The sequence below is a fragment of the Petaurus breviceps genome, unplaced genomic scaffold (genome assembly GCF_028583685.1).
Source record: "Petaurus breviceps papuanus isolate PSGF00001 unplaced genomic scaffold, PetGlider_PUasm1.0 140, whole genome shotgun sequence".
Taxonomy (NCBI): domain Eukaryota; kingdom Metazoa; phylum Chordata; class Mammalia; order Diprotodontia; family Petauridae; genus Petaurus; species Petaurus breviceps.
In genome coordinates, this window is record NW_027185698.1 from 26,966,059 (window position 1) to 26,990,940 (window position 24,882).

Consider the following 24,882-nt stretch of genomic DNA (forward strand, 5'->3'; position numbering starts at 1 on the left):
GAACAATCCTACAATGAGGATTCTAAGCCCTGGTGAAAAATCAAAAGGTCCTTATCCTTGGCCCACTGCCTTTTGAGAAAAAGCAAAAGATTTTAATTAATAAATGCATTTAACATTGGCCTACTTTTTTTTGGCAACCAGTGTGTCAAAGTAAGGTATAGTAAAAAAGGGTTAGCCATAATTAAAAATGATTCATTCAACAAAAATTTTCCACCATATTTATATACACTATGGTGTGAGGGGACACAAAAATGAGTTAATGACATCTAAGTGGATATTATAGTTAAGGAGAATAGATGTGTATACAGATAAATATACAAATTAAGTAAGATATGTTTATCTGCATAACTGAACTATATATAATACTGCAGTTGTAGTGAATGTTATCAGTAGTTTAACAAATTGTTAAAACAATTTTCATGGCTTAATTTATAATCAGATTATATGTTGGCATTCTAAGTTTCTGTCAAAGTGATACTTGACAGGCAACCCTAATTATGTTAAGAACAAGGGAATTGATAAAGGCTTGGTCATCTCTTGGTTGGGTAGGTGGTAGAGCGTGGCTTTTTAGGGTCTATGACCTTTGTTTTTTAAAAAAAATTTTTGATAATTGACCATACTACAGCATGGGTTCTTAATTGAGACCATGAACTTTTAAAAATATTTTAACTTTTTAAGTGTAATTGGTTTCCTTTGTAACTCTTTGTATTTTGTATATTAAAAATATTATTGTTAAAAACATGATCTGTAGGATTCTCCAGACTGCCAAACTGTGTCTGTGACACAAAAGGAGTTAAGAATCTCTGACCTATATGATATTTTGAATGACTTCTTAATATAGTCTCTGAAACTGCTATGAGATCAGATTACTTTGAAAATAATCCTGTGAATTTTGTGCCTTGTTATAGAGATATATCTTTTTTTTTTTGCTTTTTGGAGAGCAATTGGGGTTAAGTGACTTGCCCAAAGTCACATGGCAAGTGTGCCAAGTGTCTGAGGTCAGATTTGAACTCAGGTCCTCCTGACTCCAGGGACGGTGATCTATTCACTGTGCCACCTAGCCGCCCGAGATACATCTTTTTTACCTGCATTTTTGTATCTTATTTCATTTAGCAACAGTGCATTAATGCAACAAAATAGTTTTGTATCTTTTTCAGAGAATTCATTTTTAAACCTACTTATTTCCCTAACTAAAACTGATAAGTTTTGACAACGACTGGCTTTATGTGGATTAAGGACAGTTTGATTTTTAAATCATGATAATACAGGGGTCTCAATAATCTTGAGGTCCTCAAAGGGGATCTCACCTGTTGTGAACACTAGAAGCTAATTTCTTATTTCCAGTGTAAAATAAGGGATTTGGATAGGACTCCTAAATTTCTGAAGCTATGACAAAAGTATCACAAATATTTTTAACTTGAGTGAAAGAGCCACAGCATTTGAATTTTAATGTTTAGTACCATAGGTGAAGTAGATTTAATTTAGGAGATATGCAGTTCGGAAGAATTACTAGGCCTGACCAAACACATAAGGGAAGAAATGTAGGTTAGACAGTCCTGGAACATTTAATTGATTTTTCAAGATAATCTCAAGTGGTAAGATTCCAAAAGAATGGAAAGATTAAAGACAGCATATCCTTTCCCCCATCTAGTTCTATAAGAGACTTAAGTAACTAATGCTTGTACTTATTGTATCATTTTTTTTTTTTTAAGCAATCGGGGTTAAGTAACTTGCTCACGGTTACACGGCCAGTTATTTCTGGGTGTGGTGCTGAGTATCTGAGCCCGGACTTGATCCAGGTCCCGACTCTGGAGCCTGTGCTCTTACTCGCTGAGCCACCTGGCCGCCCCTAAGCAATTGGGGTTAAGTAACTTGCTCAAGGTTACACGGCCAGGTGTTTCTGGGTGGGTGCTAAGTGTCGGAGCCTGGGATTCGATCTCCAGGTCTTCTCAACACTGGAGCCGGTGCTCTTACTCGCTGTGCTACCTGGCCGCCCCTATTGTATCATTTTTATAACATCTGTAGAATAATTTTGCAGCCTTTGTCAAAATTTATCAACTTCATCAACATTGTTGAGGGAATTGTGCATTTTATAACATGCATATATTGAGGGTTTCCTTAATGAAAATTTGAGAGAACCAGACAAACTTTCATAAACCATTTTCTGCTGTAGGTCATGTCTGCGTGGCCATATAATTGAGTAAGGTGGGCAAATAAAAGCTAGAAGGGTCTGATGAGTACAAAAGCTGCGCTTGACTCAGTAACAAAGTTTTTGACTTTTTTTTTTCACATGGCGTATAGTAAGATCATGTAAAATTCCTTAATGAGCATTGTGGAGAACTTTGTTAAATGGTTTTTATTATAAATATCAAGTCATGAAAAGGAGAGGTGACTTGGCTATGGAATTTGCAAGCTTCATGAAGGAAATCATGTACAAAATCCAAATTGAAAGATTGGTTGCTGGTGAGGTTCTCCAGATCATTGGTGTCAAACTCAGAAATGGGAGCCATTATATCTAAGAATTCCTTCGGGCTGCATATAAGTTAGAAAGCCATGCGTTTGACACACATGCTCCAGATTATCCTTAACTCCTCACTTCCCATGTTTGCCAAATCTCTTTTTTTTTTTTTTTCCTTTTTGGGGGGCAATTGGGATTAAGTAACTTGCCTAAGGTTACACGGCTAGTTTTTTTTTTTTTGTGTGTGTGTTTGTGTGTGGGTGTTTTGTCTGAGGCCGGGACGAGCTAGGGTCCTCCTGACTCTGTGGCTGGTGCTTTACTCACTGTGCCACCTAGCCACCCCTGAGCGCAACCATTTTAATCACAACCGTTGTTCATGACTTAATAACCGCATTTGGGCTATTGTAATAACTTATCATATAAGCTACCTTATGTCTTTCTTCAGTCCGTCCTGTGTACAGTTGCCAAACTGATTTTCCTTATGTATGTCTGTCATCCCCTACTCAATTTCAGTGCTCCCCTGGGTAAAATCTAGACAACTTTTCACAATCTGGTCTTCAACTTTATGTCCTTATAATTTGCTCCTTTATCTGTACCCTACAATCCATCCAAACTTGACATTTTGCTTTTCTTCATGAATGACCCTCCACTTTCTGTCTCCATGCCTTTGTGTACTAAGTGGCCTCCAGGTTTGGAATACATTCCTTACTTCATTCTGCTTCTTAGAATCCTTTGTTTCCTTTGAGGCTCAAGTACCATATACATGAATCCTTTATCTCCCTTCCTCCCAGCATCTCCCTAATTTACTGTATGTTCTGTATATCTTCATATATACACATTGTCTCCCTGCATAGAATGTAAGTTCCTTGAGGACAGGGACCATTTCATTTTTATCCCTAATACCTAGCACAATGTTTGGCACTTGGGTGCTTAGTAAATATTTGTTGATTGATTGATAGGACATTTCAGTAATTCCAGGTTGCTTCCTGCTGCAGAGGTACAAGCCACTTTACTGTTTACCTTATTTCACTGGAGAAGGAAATGGCAAACCACTCTAGCATAATTGCCAAGAAGACTGAATTGGGGTCATGAAGAGTTGGGACATAATTGAAAAAAAAAACTGAACAACTAAAGATGGAAATGTAGTGAATAACAAGGAGGCCAGTATCACTTACTGGGTTAAAAGACTATGGAGTAGAGTAAGGTGTAAGAAGATGTTAGAAAGGGGCCAGGTTATGAAGAGTTTTAAAAGCCCATGTAGGATTTTATAAATGGCCCTGGAGGCAATATGGAAACACTGGAGATTATTGACGAGGAGCATACTATGGTGAGAATATACTTCATAAGTAGAGGATGTACTGAGGTGGGGAGAGAAAATGGGGCAGGGAGACCAGAAGGCTGTGGTAGTTGTCCAGGTCTAAGGTGATGAATTTCACTAGAGTGCTGTGTCAGAGGAGAGGAGGGGGCAGATACAAATGTGTGAAAGAAGTGACGGGGCTTGATGACAGATTGGAGATGGGAGGTGAGAGTAAGAGGTCAAAGGTGCCATAAATCGCAAACTTGAGTGAGTGGGAATGTCGTGCCCTGGATGTAATAGGAAGTTATGAAGGGAATGTATTTTTGTGGGAAAAGGTATTAAGACCAGTTTTGGACAAGTTGAATTTACAAATGTCCACCAGCTATCTAGTTCAAGTTATTGTATAGGCATAGGCAGTTGAAAATATGCTGGAGATCTGGAATTTAGGGCTAAATAAATATGAGAATCATTGCATAGAGATAATTAAATCTGTGTGAGCTGATGAAATCAAGCAAGATAGTATCGGAAGAGAAGGAAAGAAGGTCTAGGATAGAAACTTGGATCCTCATCAGTAAGCACCTGCAAACTAGATGAAGATTCAGCAAAGGAGGTTAGGAGACTGAGAAGTGTGGTTACACAGGCAAAAGTATTGGAGAGAAGAGGGTCCTGAGTGTCAAAGGGTACAGAATGGTCAGGAAGGATGAGGATTGAATAAAGGCTCTGGTAACTAAGATCACTGGCCCCTTTGAAGAGAGCTAGACAGTAGATTTTAGGAGTGAGAGGAGAAGAAATGGAAGGATCAGTAGTAGATAATTTTCTCAAGGAGTTTAGCTATAAAAAGGAGATGATATATAGGATGATAGCTAGAAAATATCAAGTGAGGATTTTTCTTTTAATAATGACGAAGGACACGTGTTTGCAGGCAACAAGGAAGCAGCCAAGAGAAAGGAAGAGACTGAAGATTAGTGAGAGTAAGAATGGTAGAGGAGGCAATCTTTTGGAAAAGTTGGGATGTCATGAGACCCATATGTGCACATAGAGAGGTTTGCCTTTGTAAGAAGAAGGGCCTTCTTTTCATTTGAGATGAGTGAAGGAGATAAATAGGAGTAGTCTGAGTGATATGAGATGAAGAGAAGGGACCTCTTGGTGAATGGCCTCATTGTTTTCAGTGTTTCTCACCTGAGAATGAGGGGCAAGAGAGCCATGGAATGATTTGAGTAGGGAGAACAAGGTTTGGAACCACTGCTCTCATTCTGAGAGGGCAAGAGAATAAGTGGTTATATAGTGCCAGACACTGCTAATTTGATCATCACAACGACTCTGTAAGGTAGGTGTGTTATCCCTATTTTTCAGTTGAGGAAACTGGTCAAATGACTTGCTCAGCTAGAAAGTAAGGATGAATTTGAACTTAGGGCTTCCTGACTTCAGGACCATTGCTCTGTCCATTGTTCCACCAACTGCTTGATGAATGGAAATGTGTCAATTAGGGATTGTAAAAGAATTTCTTTGCAAAAGTGGGGGTTCAATTGAGATCGTATAATATAAATTCATAGTGAACTAAGCATGGTTTTGTGATTTTTCTCCAGCTTTGTTCAACATAGGCTAAATACGAACAAAGGCAAGGGATGGATAGTGGGAAAAATCCAGGGTTGGAGCTTGGCAGGGGGTGATTGGTGATGGGATAAGGGATTCAGGGATTTGAGTGTATAGGACAGTGTAGAGTTGAACTGGTTCACCAAGGGGTCAAGATGAGGAGGGAAGAGTGTAGCTAGTGGAGGGGTGATGATGTTTTGGGAAAGAACTGAGGTAGTGGAAGATTTGCAGTTCATGGTGAAGATGAAAGAACAGGGCTAGTGGCTAGTGGTTGTAAGGCAGAGGGAATGGTGGAATGATAAAAGGTTGTCATTAGATAAAGGAATTTTAGAGTTCTTGACAATGCAAGTAGAATGCTTGTGGTTGGGGCGGCCAGGTAGCACAGTGAAGAGCACCGGCTCCAGTGTTGGGACGACCTGGGGATCGAATCCGGGCTCCGACACTTAGCACCCACCCAGAAACACCTGGCCGTGTAACCCTGAGCAAGTTACTTAACCCCAATTGCTTAGGGGCGGCCAGGTGGCTCAGCGAGGAAGAGCACTGGCCCCAGTGTCTGGATGATCTGGGGATCAAATCTGGGCTCAGATACTTAGCACCATACCCAGAAATAACTGGCCGTGTAACCTTGCGCAAGTTAACCCCGATTGCCTTAAAAAAAAAAAGAATGCTTGTGGTTGACAGCAAGGTCAAGGGTATGACCGTTCCTTTGTATAACTGAAGTAGAATGGAGGTAGTATTACATCACTGGAAAGCGTAAATTGATGGGTTTTGGTTTTTGAGGGACTATTAAACTTTCTAGAGGGCCAGTCATCTCATCTATATAGCAGGTAGAGCCAGATTCAGTATATTAGAGCTACAGTCCCTTACTAGTTTGAAGGTCTAGTTAATGTGGAATGTAGATTAGAAAAGAAAATAAGCAGTGCAAAAATAGTGTCTAGCACATTTGAATGACTTTTATATGGTTTTGGGAGGAACTTACCAAGCACAGGATGGGATTGAAGGGACAGAAGTAGCATCCCAAGTTGATAAAGCTTCCCGGACTCTCCACGCCTAGCAGTCTTTTCACCCTGGAAGATATCTCTGCTTTTGTGGTACCTTCCTCTAGATTGAGGACTAGTCCAGCCCAGGCAACCCCAATCTTTTACTGTTCTCTGAGCTACCGTAATGACCACTATCCCTCTCTGTGTTCACTGCCCTCCCTTTTCAGCTCCCTTTTCTGTTTTCTCCTCCTGGAATATAAACTCCTTGAGATCAGGGACTTTCTTTTTGATTTGTATATGTATTTCTACCATTTTAGCACTGTGCCTGGCACATAGTAAATATTCAATAACTGTTAACTTTTTGAAATAGAAGAACAAAGGATTGTGTGTGTGTGCATGCACACATGCTTTCATTTCCATTAGAATATTGGATATTCTACTCACATACTAAATGTAGGTACCTGAAAATTAGAGCTTTTTCCTTTGAACCTTCATTTTTATAACATTGCTTATATGTGGCTATATGCAAAAGTAATCTTGGATTTAAATGAGAAACCAAGCATAGGTAATAATCAAAAAATATAATCATTTATATAAAATTCAGTACAGTTGAAAAAACATTGTGATCTATAACAATCCTTTTGAATTGTAAGGCATTAATAAATTTACATTATACATATCAGTTATATTTCCCAATATTTAAAGTGTTCTTTAAAAAAAAAATGAATTTGTTATCATTTGCTTTGTTTTTATATCATTCAAATATCCTAATGTATTTCTTCCTTTTCCTATAGTAATCCCTTACAATAAAGAATAAAAAAGGAAAAAAAATAGTTCAGAAAAACTTACCAAGATCTTGAAAAAGTCTAATATGGCACTATATCTCTATGAAGAAATGTCACACGGTGCCTTTGTATATCTCTTCCACCTTTCTCTTCCATTGTATCATTCAGCTTTTTATTGTTTTGCCATTGTTCTTTCCATTTACAGTATTGTCATGTTGTATTATTTTCATGTTTTCCTCAGTTCATGTCTTCCCATGATTTTTTTGTATTCAACCTACTCTTTTTTACAGCACAGTAAAATTTTATTCATATTTAACAATTGGTTCAGCCATTCCCTAATTGATAGACAAATATTTTTTAAAAATTTACTACAAAAATATTTCTATAAATATTTTAGTGAATATCGGGCCTTTATGCCACTGACTTCCTTGGCATATATATTTAGCAGTGGAATTTCTGAGTCTGAAAAGTATGGAAATTTCAGTAATTTTCTTTACACAATTCCAAATTTCTTTCCAGAATAGTTGGACCAATTTGCAGCTTCATCAATAGTGCCTAAATGTGAGTATCCACAAATCCCCCAGTGTTATTATCTTATTATCTTTTGTCAGTTTGTCAAAAACCAAATACATCAGAATCATACATTATTGATAATATCAGTAGGCCAATGTCAATCAAAATTTAAAACCTCAAAGGATTGTAAATTTAGAGTGGAAGGCCCCCTGGAGATCATTTGGTCCCATTCATTTATTTTGAAGATGAAGATTCTGAGACCCAGAGAAGGAAGAGGATTTATCAAAGTCACAGAGATTAAAAAGTAGTTGATCTGATACATAAATTCAGGTTCTCTGACTATACGTTCAAAGTTCTTTCTGTTACACTGGCTATAATGTATAGCACAAGAGGATTTTTATAATAAAATGCTGATGCGGACAATTCCCACACAAAAGGTCTAGTTCACTGTCCTATAACTATAACTGATTGCATACTAATGTTTGTTTTGTTTTGGAAAGTATATTATATCCTAATTTGGGAAAAAGGGATGATATCAATTTAGCCTATTAACTTTTCTTCCCTCTCAAATTCCAGCCCTCCATTCAAATTAAATTAAGAGCTAATCTTTTTGTTGTTGTTGGAAGGCATAAAGAAGTTGATTTCTGAAAGATAGCAGTTGATATTTCAGGATAATAGAGCTATGCAAAAATAGAATAATCTGCTGCTTTGGTGGTGGGGCTCTGAGGGCATTGAGTTTCTCTTGGTTTGCGTTCTTCAAACAGAGGCTGGATGACCACTTGTTAGGTGTATTTTGAGAGTTCATGTTTTGGTTTTGTACTATATCACCTGTCAGGTTTCTTTCATATTTTTACTTTTATTATTTTAGTAGGCTAGTTTCCTGTCTAAACCATTTGAGGGAATTTAGTCCTTAACCTTGAATTATTAGTTTCCTCCATTATTATCTGTTTATAATTTAATCCTTTTCCCCTCTTTTTTTTTTCTTTAAGTATTCTGGAAACGGATGATCACTTCCATGATAACACTATACTTGCACATACTCTTTGGCTTTTTCTCTTTGCCTGCTTCCCACTCCTTTAATTGTTTTTGTTGCTTTTCCCTTTAGAACTTTTGGATCTCTTTCCATAGCCATAGCTTTTTAAAATAGGGAAACCCAATTAGTTCTCCAGAAATTCTGACTATGGCTAAGTATATTATCATTTTGTATTGAATATATCTTAATGTATTTATCAATGTATCTCAATGGTATTTTTTAAAAGATGTTTTTATTTCATTTCTCAAATATATGTAAAACAACTTTAACATATCTTTTTTTTATAATTGAGTTCCAAATTCCTTCCTTCCTTTCCATCCCACTTTCTTGAGAAGGCAGACACTTTGATATAGATTATGTATATGTAGTCATGCAAAACATATTTCCGTATAATCTGTGTTGCAAAGCAGAACACAGACCAAAACAAAACAACATCCCCAAATGAGAAAAATATAGCATGCTTTGATGTGCATTCAGACTCTACCAGTTCTTTCTCTGGAGGTAGATAGATAGCATTTTTCATCATAAGTCCTTCAGAATTATCTTAGATCATTATGTTTCTGAGAATAGTTGAGGCATTCACAGTTGATCATTATTGCTATACAATATTACTGTTACTGTGTACAATAACTTCCTGGCTCTTCTCAGTTCACTTTGCATCATTTCAATGGTATGTTTTAAAATATTATCTTGGTGTTTATGTTCTTAACTTAAATTGAAATTTGCCAGTGTGCAGGAGCTGTTTGAGCAGATTTAAGTATTGGTTCAGTTAATATAGTGGTGTGCAAATGTCTTAGCATGACTATTAATTTTGATACGGCCTCATTTTGTGATAGCAATGATTGTGTGCTTCCAATTAATTTTGATCAAATGAAACCAGATTGAGTTGATTTTCCTACCTTTAATTCCTTGTCAGCTAAGCGCTGCATTTCATCCTATACAGAATTCATTGCTACCTTCTTGTGTTTTTAACTCTTGTTTTTCTCTCTCCAATGAAACATTCAAAAATTGTAGCTCTTGAGAGCAGTTTGATTGTTAGAGGTATTTCAATAGCTGTTGGTTCAAGGATCATTCAAGCCCATGATGAAACAGGATTCAAACCAAAATACAAAAGAGAGTATGATGAAAATGAGGGGAAAAAAGGCAAGAAGAGACAAGTGCAGCAAGTAATTGCTGCAAAATAGCCTGATGATCAAAAAATAAAGCAATGGATTTTTAGAGAGACTTGCAGCTGGATGGGTTATCGATTCCTCTTCAGTGAGGAAGGCATAAACCTCTTGAAGTTGGAAGAATAGCAAGAAGACCAGTAAAAACAAAACAAAAAAACAGATGCTAACCATTCCTGTAGGGCAGCTAGGGAGCACAGTGGATAGAGTGCCACACCTGGAGTCAGGAAGACCTGAGTTCAAATTTGGCTTTAGATACTTAATAGCTGTGTAACTGGGCAAGTCTCTTAAGCTTGTTTGTTTCTTCATCTGTAAAATGACCTGGAGAAGGAAATGGCATTAGTTGTCGTTTGTCCATTTTCAAAGAGGACTGATGACATCTTGAAACGATGTCTTGACTTGTGGGTGATTGGGATATAAGTGAGGCAGAGTTGCACGCGGTTGTCAGCTTCACTCTCTTTCAGAGTCATTGAAGTCCAGTGGCAAGGCAAAAGTCGAGACAACTGGAAGTGACCCAGGATGCAATGGATGACCTCGGAGTCTTTGATGTTTGACCTAGTGCCTGCTTCAGCTGCCTCCATGGCCATTATCTTCATCCACTCATTCTACTGGGGTTGGTTACCCTCAGCCTGGTTTAGTCTTCCTGCCAAGATGGTTTTATTGGGGCATGGCTGCTGTACGTGTGTCTTGTAGTCAGAGGTGACAGCAGGTCTATGGGGCATTCAGGGAGGATTAGCACCTGCTTATCTACTTTTGGTGTCCACCTGTCATTCAACCACTCTAGTATCTTTGCCAAGAAAGCCCCAAATGGGGCCATGAAGAGTCAAACGTGACTGAAATGTTCAACAAACACAACAACAAAAAATCCCCATCCCTATGAAGAAAAGATGCTGGCCATGGATAAGACAAATATGATGACTAAAGTACTGAAGACTGCAAAAAGACTTATGAAACTTATTTAGTGCTATAACAAAACTATGGTCAGAAGAATTCCAGGTGAATCTGGGAGAACTGGGTATATTCATCAAACTGAGATATCTACACCCTAGATTTTTAATTTTTAAAGTCAAATGGGCCTGCAAGTTTTGTCCCTATTGGGGAAGGATCAGCTTTGATAAATATATTGATATCTTGAGAAACAATCTTGTTTTGAGTTTTTAGAAATTCCCAAATGGCAGGGGAATATTGAGATATAAACGTGTGCCATGCCACAAAAAGTTAAGCAATTTGTCCAAAAGAATTACATAGATATACTTCAAGTACATTAATTTAATTTAGATTCTGTTAAAACCTATGAACCATAATGAAAGACAGACTTGGAAAAACGGAAAGTTCATTAAAGGTAAGCTTAATATCCATTGTGATAAAACTGTGGTTTCATGATGAATTAAAGACTGTACAATAAACCTGAACTTGATGTCAAATCATATAAAACAAATAACAAAAGGGCACATATATTGTAAAAGTTTTTTTTTTTTACTTTTTGGAGGGGGGAAGGTAGGGCAATTGGGGTTAAGTGACTTGCCCAAGGTCAACACGGCTAGCTTTGTGTTAAGTGTCTGAGGCTGGATTTCAACTCAAGTTCTCCTGACTCCAGGGATAGTGCTCTATTCACTGTGCCACCTAGCCGTCCCAAGTAAAGATGGCTCTTAAAGATGTTTATTGTCTAATCAATTCATTTTACTTAGTGTCAAATCAAATACAACTGTAGTCTGGAGAGCTTCTACCATGTAACTGGTAAATTTCCTAAAATCATACCTAAACTATCTTCTTTACTAATAGAAAAACTTATCTCTATAAGCCTCAGAATAAAACCAGTGGTATCTAAATGAGGTAAATCCTTCAGGTGGGGTTTTTAAAAAATGGTCTTCAAATTAAGCACACTTGTTCTATCCTTGACAACTGAAAATGTCCTCCCTCCTTCCCCAAAGCGCCCAGTGCTGTCAGTTCTTGATTTGATTTTACCTGCGGCATACTCAATATACCGTGTACAATTTGGAGCATTTATTTGTTACGGACAAGCGAAGCCACGTAGATCCATACGGAGAGCACATTTTTGGGATAAGCATGTACATAGACAGCTAAAGCAAATTCAACATTGGAAATATCAATGTTGTGTACTCCAGTGCTGTATACAGTCTCTATCAAAGGCTTCACTTCAGAAAATGCCATATGAATTGGAAATCCGGAGAACTAGAGGGAAAATAAAGTTATCAAAGGTTTTTTTTAATTGGCATATAGAAAAGCTTTTCCCTAAAATTTTCAGTTTATTTTTTCCTGTAGATGTCGTTCCCATATATAACTGACCCAACTGCTGAATTAGAGTTCCTTTTTTAAGTTATCCTATTTATGCACAAAAGCATATGTGTATTACACATCTTGAGATGTATGTGAATTAGACTGTTAACATATAAGCAATTTAATTTATGGGAGCAGGCGAATTAACTCTGTGACGATGTTAGTATTTCCCAGGATATTGATTTAACCTTAAAGGTAAGAGATGTTTTAGTCAGTGTTGCAGGAAATTTACCCATAAACAACAATTTGCTCTTATAAACTAAACTATTCAGTCACTTGACTGATGCACCTGAAACAAAAAGGCTTAATTTTGGTTATGGTAACTTTCTGGGTTTTATATGTAAATTAGAGCCTAATTGGAGGAAGGGGGGAGAAGAGTGTTAATTTAGAAATTATGTATCCTTAAATCTGATGGGTCAATTAAAAAATTTCCCTTCCAGTAACATGTAGAAACAATTTTTAACATTCGTTTTAGAAAATTTTGGTTTCCAAATTCTCTCCCTTCCTGCCCCATCATTGAGAAAGCAAGTAATTTGATGTAGGTTATACATGTGTAGTCATACAAAACATTTCCATGTTAGTCAAGTTAAAAAAAAACCAAAAAGAAAAAAAAGTATGGTGGGTCTATTTAAGTAGTCAAATAGCATGCCATGAAGATTAGTTGATGCACTTTAAGAATTGGTTGCTTAATCTAAAATGATTTAGCTAATTGTTCTTAGTACTTGAATTTCATTTTAAAATGGTTAGTTATCCCTTTTGTAGTCCTTTGACAGAAATGATTTCCCTGGTCTCCCATTTGGTGGATAAAATACCTTTTATATCTTCTAGGTTTCAGGGAAAGTTAATGATAGACATTCAGAATTTATGGTCCCAATTTACATTTCTATTCATCTGCTCAATGCATACACACTTATAAGTAAAAGTAAACGTATAGGGAGGGGTAAGAGTGAGTTATCTGGACAAGAAACTTGATTAGGTGATTTTCAGTCTCAAAGTGCTATATCTTATTAATATTTCCTCTCAAGTAGGAAATCACGTATTCATTTCAAAAGCCCATGTATAATATTCTCTCTTACCCTATAATCTCCTAGCTGTCGGAGGAGTTCTGCTCTGTGGTCTTCTTCTACATCTTTTCCTTGGTTCTTTTCTAGCAAAGGCAGGAAATGTCGTAGAGTAGACGTACAATATCTATTCCATCGAGTCATGTGGCGTGGTCTCCATTCCATAATTTTCTCCTTTAGTATTTTTTCGATCCTGTGTATTAAAAAAGATTTTGTCTGTAAGAGTCTGTTCCTGTAAGCTAGCCACAATGAAAATTTGTAAGAGAAATCACTTACTACATGAGTCTGGTTTACTTAGTGGTTCAAACCAGTCACTTGTACAATCATAGTAAATACCTTAATTCCAGAGGTAGAGAAAAAACCCAAGGGAATTTATTGACAAAATTTCAAAGGGCAGTTGTGAAGAAAATGCTCTGGGAACCCTGGTATGCTACCTGAATGAGAGTTATTTACATTATTACTCTTGTTGAGTATGTCATTTTTTAGTTTTTGTTTTAAACCTTCCCTATTGTCTATAACCAGACACAGAGACAGGGAAGGAAAGGGCTTTAGGGTTACCAATTTATTTTTTCTGGATGAGCTCAAGATTTTAATTTTTAATTATAAGATTTAATTGTAATTTATGATTTTAATTTAATTACAGGATTTTAATTTTTTAAATTATTTCTGTTCACAAAAATGGTTTTTGCTCATCTCATATTGAGTCTAAGTTAAATGATAGAATTTAAAAAAAAGATAGAAACAAATTTAGGGGCCCAATTGACTTTGTTATATGATTGTAGGCTGTGTTTCTAGTACTATCAAGTTACCTTATTAGATCACTTAAAAATTTCAAGCAGCTTTACAACTACTCTATTAATATAATACATATGTTCTACCTATTTTACGAAACAGGAAACTACAAATCCTTGCTATTGGACCCAAGGGTCACAGAATAATCAAGTATTAGTGGATTAACAAGACCATTCTTGTAGATTTTATACCTAATATGTTCTACTTAATGTTTTCTCTATTTTTAAACCACTACAAAATTGTTTTGAGAATTGTTTCTTTATAATACAGTTTGAAGTCTTATATTGCTAGGCCATTTTTGTTTACACTCTTTTTTTTTCATTATTTCCCTGGAGGTTCTTGAACTTTTTTTTTTAAACCTCCATATAAATTTTGCCTTTTTTTTTTTTTTTCTAGTTCTGCCAAGACTTAAGGAATTAGAACATGCATCTTGGTTGTCATTTGGAGACAGATGTTTATAGACACTAAAGGGGTAGTATCTAATAGCCTGAACTTAGAATATGTGTATCACAGGTTGTTAGCTTGGAAAGGACTTTAGAGATTATCTTGTCTAATCTCATTATATAGATAAAGAGAAGTAATTTGAACAGTCAGGACCAAACTTAGGTGTTTCCTTGAGAGGGTCCTGTTAGGCCAATAAAGAAATCCGCTAACTTCTATAATTATTATATAAAACTCTTTCTCCCTTCCATCCTGCCATCCTGTCCCTGACATTTTTGAAAATAGCAAGCAGGAAGCCACTTTAATTTTCTTTGCATGTGTCTTCAGTCATCCAGATTTTCTTCTGAGCCAAAGAAAAGAACAAAACATGTTATTTTTGTGACTCATATTAGTTAACTGACCAATTTAAAGTCTAAACATAATTCACAACACATCTTCACATTACTGAACCTAAATGACTAACAATTGGTATCTACTCCTGGCTGAAAGGAATTTGTGGTGTCATTTTTAATAAGATCAAGGGAAAAAGAATGATGATCTGGACTTAAGGCATTTAGTTCTTATTTCATGCTCAGGGCTGGTCCTAAAGTCAAAACAGCCTGCAACGACAGAGGACAATTTGGGACAAGTGTGTTTATAAGGGCTAATAATGTATAGTGTGTGTTCAGAGCAGAAAAGTTACTAGTTCTGTTTAGAAATGGGCAAAAAATAATTAAAAACTCTGCCTTATTGATTTAGACTATAACTCACTGGATATTTGTTGTTACCCACAGAATTAGATAGGGAATTATAGAAAGAAAATTACCTGTCTTGTAGTTCTGCTGCAGCAACTTTGTCTGTACTTTGGTAAATTAATTCTTCAGGCTGAGAAGAAATGTTTTAAAATTTGAAAAGGATATGAAGAATTAAAAAAGCTTTGATATTATGAAATAATATATATATCTTGAACATATCTCCACCCCTTTGTACAAAATTAAGTATTGAAAAGTTCTGGCTATTAAAATGATTGTGTTCTCTTTCAAATGTTTCCATATGTATATTACTTGGCAACTGAGAAAATTCATTTGGCCCCCTATTCTGTCTATTCCAATGAGTTTTAATCAGTTTTCTATTTTACATTAATCTTATAGGGAGAATCAGATAAGATAGGTTCCTACAGTAAGCCTTTATAATGGGTTTCAAACTTTAATATAATGTTCACTATTTGTTTACCAAGTTATGAGGCTTACTTGTTTCACCACAAGAATGCTGACAGAGATATCTCCATCCTGTTTTGCTCAAATTCCATGTCCAAACCCAGCAGGGATAGGATTCCTTGATTCTTTGGAAAGTCTCCCAACTTATTTTTGTACCTCCGGACCATTCTCTCTTGTACAGTGTGTGAGCAGGTGACAATCTAATGACTATCTTATGACTACTTAGTAGAGATAACTTGTGCTTCACTCAACCTGTGATGGATACATCATTTTTGGTCCTCAAGAGCAAAGTCTACCAACCAATGATATTCTGTATTTTACCATGTCTCATATTTGGATATCAAACCCTACAAAAACAAGATCTTGGGGACCAGGGGCATCTCAGCTTGAGGAAGATCTGAGGTCCACTTCTTTAGAGGGGACCATGGGCCCTTTAACACCATGCCATTGGCTCAGAGCTCTGCCTCAGTGGTTTTTCTTGCAGATTGGGCAATTTTAATCCCTACACCATGAAGATAATATAAATACCTGAACACTTGAGAGCCCTGGATATGGAAGACTTCTTGAAAAAAAAGATTTCCATAGTTTGGGTTTGGTGATGTCAAAATTTATCCTCATTGGAGAGTCATACCGTTGAATATTAAACCAAATCTAAAGAACCAATTGAAATATATTAGCAGATAGTTATTAACCACATGGGGAGGGCTAGTCTCTTCAGAATATTTATGTAGAACATTTACAATATTAAAATTCATTCTTGTGTATTCCTTTTGTCAGAAGAGAGACAATACTGTACATAATTGTAAGATAGCTATAAAACTCAATTAAGGGGAATGCAACCTATAACTGGACAGACCTCATATTTGCATTACCATCAGGTTTCTCCTCTCCCCGCCCCCCCCAAATATATTGACACTACTTGGTGTCTTTACCAATTTTTCAAACTTGACAAGGGAGATTAATCCAAGGATCAACCTATCAGTTAAGCATTTACTAAGGCAGGTGAATTTAAGCAAAAGATATATTTGAATTAGTTCTGTTTCTGTGGCTGAACACAGTGAAACTATCATCTTAAAGTTAATTTGCCATTATAAGTGATTACTAGAAAAGACACGATTTACATACAACAAATAAACCAATAATGTACAATATTGTTGAAATATTAAATGGAGGGTGGCCAGGTAGCACAGTGAGTAAGAGCACCGGCCCCAGTGTTGGGATGACCTGGGGATTGAATCTGGGCTCAGATACTTAGCACCACACCCAGAAATAACTGGCCATGTAACCTTGAGCAAGTTGCTTAACCCCAATTGCTTAAAAAAAAAAGAAATATTAAATGGAAAAAAGAAAGTAGTGGTCTCTATATAAAGGGAATTAGGGAACACTTACATTGTCAGGACTTATTAAGCAGCCCACACTTTTTAAAGGACAAAATGTATCAAACTGCCCATAAAAGTGTCCACTACAGGGATTCCATATTAAATATTGGCTTTGTTCCCAAGTTAGCACATAGGCAGTAGGACCCTGGAGGAAAAGTAAATACTTATTAAAACTGGGTGATTTTTGAGCTTATACTTCAGTAGTTCATAGCACTAGTTGGAGTTTTGTGTTGTTAGATTATTACTTTAAATCATAAATTAATATTTCTAAAATCACATAGTGAATACATTTGAAATTTTAGGTCGAAGCTGATTAAAACCATAAATTCAGTTGCCCAAGGACAAAATTCTATCCAAGGAATATTAGCCACACTGCCATATTTATTTTTATAGTGTAACAGAAAGAACAGTGGGTTAGGAGTTAAAGGAACAGGATTGAGTCTCTGCCTTATTTCCTCATCTGGAAAATTTGGATTATAATGCTTACGCTTCTTCAATATAGTCCTCTTTTATCCCTTCATCATTAGTAGAGGTGACTTTGGACACTTGAAGGTTTTACTACTGGAATGTAAGCTCTGGCAAGTTTTACTAAGCATGAAAGGCTTTGAGCATGGATCCCATAATAAACTATATTTGTCTTCTGAGGGACTGGCCCAGTTAAAGGGCAGAGAATCTCATCACATCACAAAGCAAATTTCTGGGTGATTTTTTAAAAAAGCACCTATTAATAGTGAATTCAACCTGCAGATCTGCTCAGCAATAAAATGGACCTTTCCATAACAGCAAAGCCATATTTGTACTACCTACTTCAAAGGGCTGTTGGTGGGGGAAAGGGTTTTGTATACTGTAAAACTATATAGCCTGAACAGCTATTAATCCTCAATTTTGGCTTAATAGAGATAACAGTAATGCTCTAATGCTAACACTGGTGGTATTTTGTCAGCAAGACAAACAGATTAAATAGTAATCTCAACTGTGAGTAAAATCGTCACTGGGAACGAAGACTTCCTCCAAATGACTGGTAGCCATAAAGTCCATAGCTTTATATGTTACCATGATGTCCTCAAATATTCTAAACTTTCCTATGGATGAATACTTTATTCCCACAGAAGATTTTACATTAGTATGTCTTAACCATGACCAATACTAGTGAACATGCTATGGGGTAGTTTTTCTAAATAATATGAAATGGACTTTCCAAAGGAGATCTTCCCATAAAATCCTAAGACAAAACAATCCTACTTTGTATATGAGACCTCTACCTCTGAATCTTGAATTTTATATTTTATTTTTTTTGTTATTCTGAGTTTGACTAACTTCCAACATGAACAGTTAAAAAATATGGAATGTTTTGCAAATTTGGGTGTCAGCTTTGGGCAGGGGCCATGTGACTTTTCTCTGTATTTTTTCCAATTTTAGCATCTGTGAACACAGTAGCACTAATTACTTCCTAACTTAGAACAGATGTATAAAGCTTAGATCAGAAGTTGCCAGCTTTTAAGAAGTGTAGTGTCAAATTACTGACAAAATCTATTTGCATGAGGGGGAGGGTTAGAAAACATTGTTGGGATAGGTGATGGAGTAGAAGGAGACAGGAATCACAGGGACTGCCTTTTTGCTCACAAATCTCTATCCTTTCCCCCATACTCTGATCAGCAACCTTAAAATGAAATGACTCAAGAAGCAATATGGCATAGTACAGAGGCCAGGCTGACATAGGTACTGAACCATATTCAAATGTGTGACAAAATAATAAAAATACAATACAATCAAATTAATGTTAATTTATGGTTTGCTAAATCAGCATGCTGCCCAAAGGAATCCATTTCTATTGGAGTTTAACATCACTGGGATAGTGAAAAAAGTGCAGTATTTGAAGACATAGGGGTTCAAAGTCTGGCTTCACCATTGTGTCATCACAGGGAGGTAACTTGAATTCTCGGGGCCTCATTTGCCCTATGTGTAAAGAATAAGTGCAGTAGTTAGACTATGTGACTTGATGGTGATGTCTTCTCCTCATCATGGTTCTTTCCCAGCTTTAAATCTCCAGGGAGGGTTGAGCCTTTTGCTCATTCACATTTTAGTTGTAGGTTATAGCCTGTCTATCTTCAGAACTCACATAGTACTTTGTCCCTCCCTAAAATAATTGTTTTTTCTGGGTTATGCAGTTTTTGCTCAGTTAGACTCTAAGTTCCAGGGGGAAGGTGTTATGTTATACCTCAACTTTTTATCTTGCCCAGCTTCTAGCCTAGAGTTTGACATGTAATAGATTCTTAACATAGTTGCTGTTTGTCCTTCATTTTTGAAGAGTACCAAAGACATTATAATGTTGGGTAGAATAGTGGATGATGGGGGATATCTTGACTTGTGTGTGCCCAATCCAGGTATGTGGGGAGAGCCAATGCAAAGGCCACAGAGTATTATGTGTGAAGAACAGGAATAAAACCAATTTGGTTGGATTGAAGACTATGGGAAAGAGTGAAGTGTAGAGGAATCTAGAAAGGCAGTTTGGGGCCAGGTTGTGGAGGATTTTAAAAGCTAAACAGAGAAATTTACATCTTAGCCTAGTCAATAGGATGTCACTTGAATTTGTTAAATAGGGGAATGGTGTGCTCACATCTGTGCTTAAGGAAAAATCACTTTGGCAGCTATGTGGAGGAGAGATTTGGGGGTGGAAAGATCGACAAGGAGGGTGTTACAACACTCAGCATGAGAGTCGAGGAAGGTCTGAATTGAAGTGGTAGATGTTTGAGTAGAGAAAACTGTTAAGATGCTGGTGATGTTGTGGAGATAGAAATTGCAAGATGTGGCCACTGATCCTGTAAGTGGGTGAAAGTGAGTAGATGAAGGTGATGTCAGAGTTCGTAACCTGAGAACCTCAAAGAACCAGTGATCCCTTTGACTAAAGCAGGAAAGTTTGGAAGGGGTTGGCATGGGAATAATAAGTTCTGTTTTGGATGTGTTGACATTGACATTCCAGTTGGAAATGTCCAACAGGCTACCCGGTAATGTGGGATGAAAGCTCAGGGGAGGACCAGGACTGGATATATAAATCTGTAGGTCATCTACATAGAGATGATGATTAAGCCCTTTGGAGCTAATTGGTTATTGAGGGGATGTAGGAAGAAATAATCCTCTTCTTTGTCTTCACTGTGATATCTACTCCCTCCACTTACCAGTAACCTCCTTGGCCAATAAACCTGCTTTGACTTTGCTTTTTAATCTTGAACCTGTCATTAATCGGTTCTGAGAAGTAAGACAAATTTTATAATTTTATCCAGTGTCTTGGTTCCAATGCTCAGGTGGCACTCATCTCTGGCATGACTGTTGATGTAAATCACTAATGGCTCTCTTACATAACTATTAGCTTTTCCTCTGATTTGAGAGGAAACCTCTCCTGACTTTTATGCAAAAATCATGTCAACAATACAAATTAAATTCTTAGAACCTGGGGAATTCTCTGTCATCTATGTAAGTACACTGAATGGTACTGATGATGATTAATAATTAGATATAATAGGGCTTCCATATGCTAAGTATCATCAACTACTCCTACGCTATCACACCATTCACTTCCTAAGGATAATTAATTGACCAGGGATGTTCATTTTAAAATTGTTGTTGCATAAGGTGTGCTGTCACTAAGGATGGGTAAGATTGGGAAAGTGGCCCCTAGTAATGACTGAACCCTCTGCAACTTTTTCTTTAACCATCACATTCATCACAGTTCCTGGGCACTTGGAGTACTCCAAGTAAGGTGGATGTTGTTGTTGGTCAGTCGTTTCAGCTGTCTGACTTTTTGCGATCCCATTTGGGGTTTTCTTGGCAAAGATAATAGAGTGGTGTGCCATTTCCTTCTCCATCCAAGTAAGGCACAGTCTGTCATCCCTAGCTCAACCACAGGTCATGTTGCCATTTTCCAATAAGCAACTCTACATTTATAGAACGTTAAGTCTGTCCATGATTAGGTCTATTAAATCAAATTTAACTCTTGACTATTACTGGGGATATTTTAGATCAGATCCACATTTCATGAAAGAAAGGGTTCAACTGCATGACTTCTGAGGACCCATTTAATTCTGTGATTCTGGGAAATATGAATGGCCTTACCTCGGGAATAGCGCTGCCCATCACAAGCCAGGCTTTTTTACCCAGGGCCAGAAAATAATTACACAGCAGCACCGCATGCTCTTCTTCGTCTCCCGCCAGAAGATCAAGAAATTGCTAATAAAGAAAGACACATTTTGCTAAATAGATTGGCAGCTTAATCATTTTGGCAAGCTTTTGTTCACTTTCAACATGTCATATTTTTTTTCATTGCCTTTAGTGGGAATGCCTTAATATAAAAATCCTCAATGAAAAGTTGACATCCAATTTAACACACAGCAAAGAAATCACTTAAGTTGTGCATGGAATACCCCAGTGATGTGGATAATGGTACTCATGGGCAGAATGCATATGTGATTACTACAAAAAGATGGGGGAAAAGGCAAGCCTACCATGTTAAATTCTACCCTGGGAAAAAATACATGCTTTGAAAATGTTTTAGGTGAAAAAAAAAACCTGGATATCTCTAAAACTACCAATCTAGATGCTGTCAAAATATATTGTGTAACAATTTAATGAATTCATTTAAATACCTTTATTCTTACACTCTCTGGTTTGTACCCAGTAAGGAATTGTGTATTGAGATGGCACTCATCATATGAATTATAGGAGATTGTGGGAGATACAGCTTTGGGGTTTTTTTTGGTATCATTTTATTTTTTAAAGGAAGTATATTAAATGTAGTGAATAGGCAATAGAAATTCTATCTGATGAAAACCTTATGCTTACATGGATGCTTGATCTTAAGAATACCTAAGGAAGAGCTGACCCAGTTTCAGTGCCAGCTGGAACAAAGGGTCAGGTTCAAGACCACTGAGAAGTCTAATAATGATTGGTGGGTAGCAAGAGGTTGAAGGACCTCCTGATAATTTCTTTTTTTTTTTTTTTTTTGCTTTTTGGAGGGGAATAGGGGTAAATTACCTTTCCCAAGGTTACATGTGTGTTTTTGTGTGTGTGTGTGTGTGTGTGTGTGTGTGGGTGTTAAGTGTCTGAGGCTGGAACCGAACTCGGGTCCTTCTGACTCCAGGGTCAGTGCTTTACTCACTGCGCCACCTAGCTGCCCCCTCCTGATAATTTCTAAGATCAAAAAAGGATGAGTTTGTTAATGGGAAGTTAAAGAGGCAAGGAAGACAAATGGTTATGAAACTAAAGAAATGAGGGCTGAAATAAAAAGATAAGAGAGATCTACCTACATGTGTTTCTAGGTGGTATTTAATGCTCTGTAAGTTCCTATGTCACAGGACAGAGCTGAGTTAGACTCAGAGCGCGCTTCAGGACACTAGGTTGCTAGAAGGCACAGTGGATAGGTACAGTCTATATATAGATACAGACTATACATCTTTGGTCAGGAAGACCCAAATTCTTTTTTTTTTTTTTTGCTTTTTGGAGGGCAGTTGAGGTTAAGTGACTTGCCCAAGGTCACATGGCTAGTTTTTGTGTTAAGTGTCTGAGTCCGGATTTGAACCCAGATCCTTCCTGACTCCAGGGCCGGTGCTCTATTCACTGTGCCACCTAGCTGCCCCAGGAAGACCCAAATTCTAATTTAATCTCAGACACTAGCTGTGTGACCCTGGGCAAGTCTCTTGACATCTGTCCACCTCAGTTTCCTCATCTGTAAAACTGGGATAATCACACCTACATTCTAGACTTGTGAGGATCAAATAAGATAAAATTTGTAAATTGCTTTGTAAGCCTTAAAGTGCAAAATAAATGCTAGCTATTATTATTATTATTACTCTCAGTGGTAGGTACTTAATAAACATTTTATGCCATCTTAGTGAAATCTACATAACAGTTAAGTTTGGAATAATAAATATATGAGGAAGAATGAAAAATCATCATTACTTACATCTGATGTGCTCCATAAATCACAGATCCCATTAAATGAAACACTGTCAGGCAAGAAAGGAATCAAAGCAACGTATCTGGCCACCAGCTCCTGTAGAATGACAAAAAATGCATTTTGCGCTTGGCAAACATTATGCCAGATAAATCATTCCCAACTGTGCTTCTAGCACTTTGGCTGCTATCCTTGACCTCTTCATCCCCCTCCCAATAGAACTTTGAAGTCTGACCCTGAGACCACCCTGGGTTCTCACCGATGAACTTTCCCTTTATTTTTCTTGGAACCAGGACACTCTGTCACTTCAAAGTACTTTTGGAGGGATGGTGTTAGTAAAAGAGGGAGAGGAATCAGGAGTAGAGATATTATGAAGAGGTTGCTTGCTGTGGGGACTTTGAGCTGGAGCTAGTGAGGGAGTGCCTTCCAGGTGTAGAGGACAGGCAGAGCAAATGCACAGAGATGGAGGTGGGATGTCATTTGTGAGAATCACTCAATCAATAAACATTTATTAAGTGCCAGTTACTATGTGTCAGGCACTGTGCTAAGTGCTGGGGATACAAAAAGAGTCAAAAGACAATCCCTGCCTTCAAGGAGCTTATAGTCTAATGGGGGAGACAACAGATGAACAGATAGGTATGAGCAAGCTACCTAGAGGATAAATAGGAAATTAAAGGGAGGAAGATACTGGAATCAAGAGGGGTTGGGAAAGATTTCTGACAGAAGAGAAGAATTTAGTTGGAAGCCCTGGAGGTCAGTAGTCAGAGTGGAAATTGGCATACAAATGCATATTGACATCTTTACAGTTTATAGTTTTTGAGAGTCTCTTGGGGAGCATTGAGAAGTTAGGTGATTTTCCAGGTTAATATGTTATATATCAGAGGCAGGACTTGAACCCAGATCTTCCTGATCCCAAGGCTAGTTTTCTGTACTCTCCTTTGCCTCTGAGATAGGTATTAAAGTTGTATTATTCCCATTTTACACATGAGGAGAGAGGCATAGGGAGATTAAGTGATATGTGATAAGTGATAAGTAAGAGTTAGAGGCAGGATTTTAACCCAGGTCCTGCCTAACTCCAAGAATTATACTACTCCTATAGAAATGCTATACACATTGTATGTCTAGATTCAACAAAGCATTGGCAAAACCTGCCATGCTATACTTGAATTCCCCTTCTCTTTAAAAAAAATGCTACCTACTTCAGGAAACCTTCTTTGATTACTCCAGTTGGAAGTGATCTTTTCCTTCTCTGGACTCCATTTGTACCTTGTTCATACCTCTTATGATCAGTGGAGAGGACTGCTTCTTCCTGGTGGAACCCTTCCAGTTTTGGAAGGAACTCTAAACACCAGGAAGTTTTCCCTTACATCCAGCCTAAATCTGTCTTTTTGCATCCTAGGATCATGGAATTAAGGCTCTAGAGTTGATCAGAGACTTAAATGTTCCAACTTCCTTATTTTAAGATGAGGACATTGAGACCTAGCAAGGTCAAGGTACTTGCTCAAGGTCATACTAATTATGAACATCAGAGACAGGATCTGAACCCAAGTCCTCTAACTACAGTTATTTCTTCTTCTGAGCCATCTTCTCTCCTATCCATCTCTCCTAGTTATTCTCTTTAGACCTAAGCAGAGCAAATCTAACTCTACAGAAGATGACCTTTCATATAAGTGGAGATAAGCACCATATTCTCCCTAACTTTTCTTTGCGGGCTAAATATTGCCAGTTCTGTTAACTGATCCTTATAAGGCAGGACCTCAGAGCTCTTGCCCATCCTGGCTGGCCCACTCTGGGGGTTCTCCATATCATCAATGTCCTTCCTGGAATATGGACAAAATTCAGTACTAAATGCAATATTCCAGATGTCTGTATGCTTCAAGGAAGATGATAGGGGAGTATCACCTTTCTAATCCTAAATTTATCCCAAGATCACATTAGCTTTT

The 24,882-nt window shown here is 37.2% G+C and overlaps 1 protein-coding gene and 1 non-coding gene across 2 annotated transcripts in view; both read right to left on the reverse strand.

The window, feature by feature from the left end:
• Nucleotides 1-6,894: 6,894 nt before the first annotated feature.
• CC2D2A (coiled-coil and C2 domain containing 2A) overlaps nucleotides 6,895-24,882 on the reverse strand; it is a 342,921-nt gene continuing 324,933 nt past the window's right edge. Inside the window, exons 33-39 of the mRNA XM_069074941.1 lie at nucleotides 22,949-23,038; nucleotides 21,103-21,216; nucleotides 17,003-17,137; nucleotides 16,142-16,264; nucleotides 15,223-15,281; nucleotides 13,200-13,377; nucleotides 6,895-12,018 (exon numbers count right to left, since the gene is read on the reverse strand). Coding sequence (XP_068931042.1) covers nucleotides 11,830-12,018; nucleotides 13,200-13,377; nucleotides 15,223-15,281; nucleotides 16,142-16,264; nucleotides 17,003-17,137; nucleotides 21,103-21,216; nucleotides 22,949-23,038 — 888 coding nt within the window. The 3' untranslated portion in view covers nucleotides 6,895-11,829. The remainder of the gene's footprint in view (nucleotides 12,019-13,199; nucleotides 13,378-15,222; nucleotides 15,282-16,141; nucleotides 16,265-17,002; nucleotides 17,138-21,102; nucleotides 21,217-22,948; nucleotides 23,039-24,882) is intronic.
• LOC138151558 (U6 spliceosomal RNA) lies at nucleotides 18,328-18,432 on the reverse strand. The gene has a single exon (XR_011165860.1). It is a non-coding gene; the product is annotated as a U6 spliceosomal RNA (small nuclear RNA).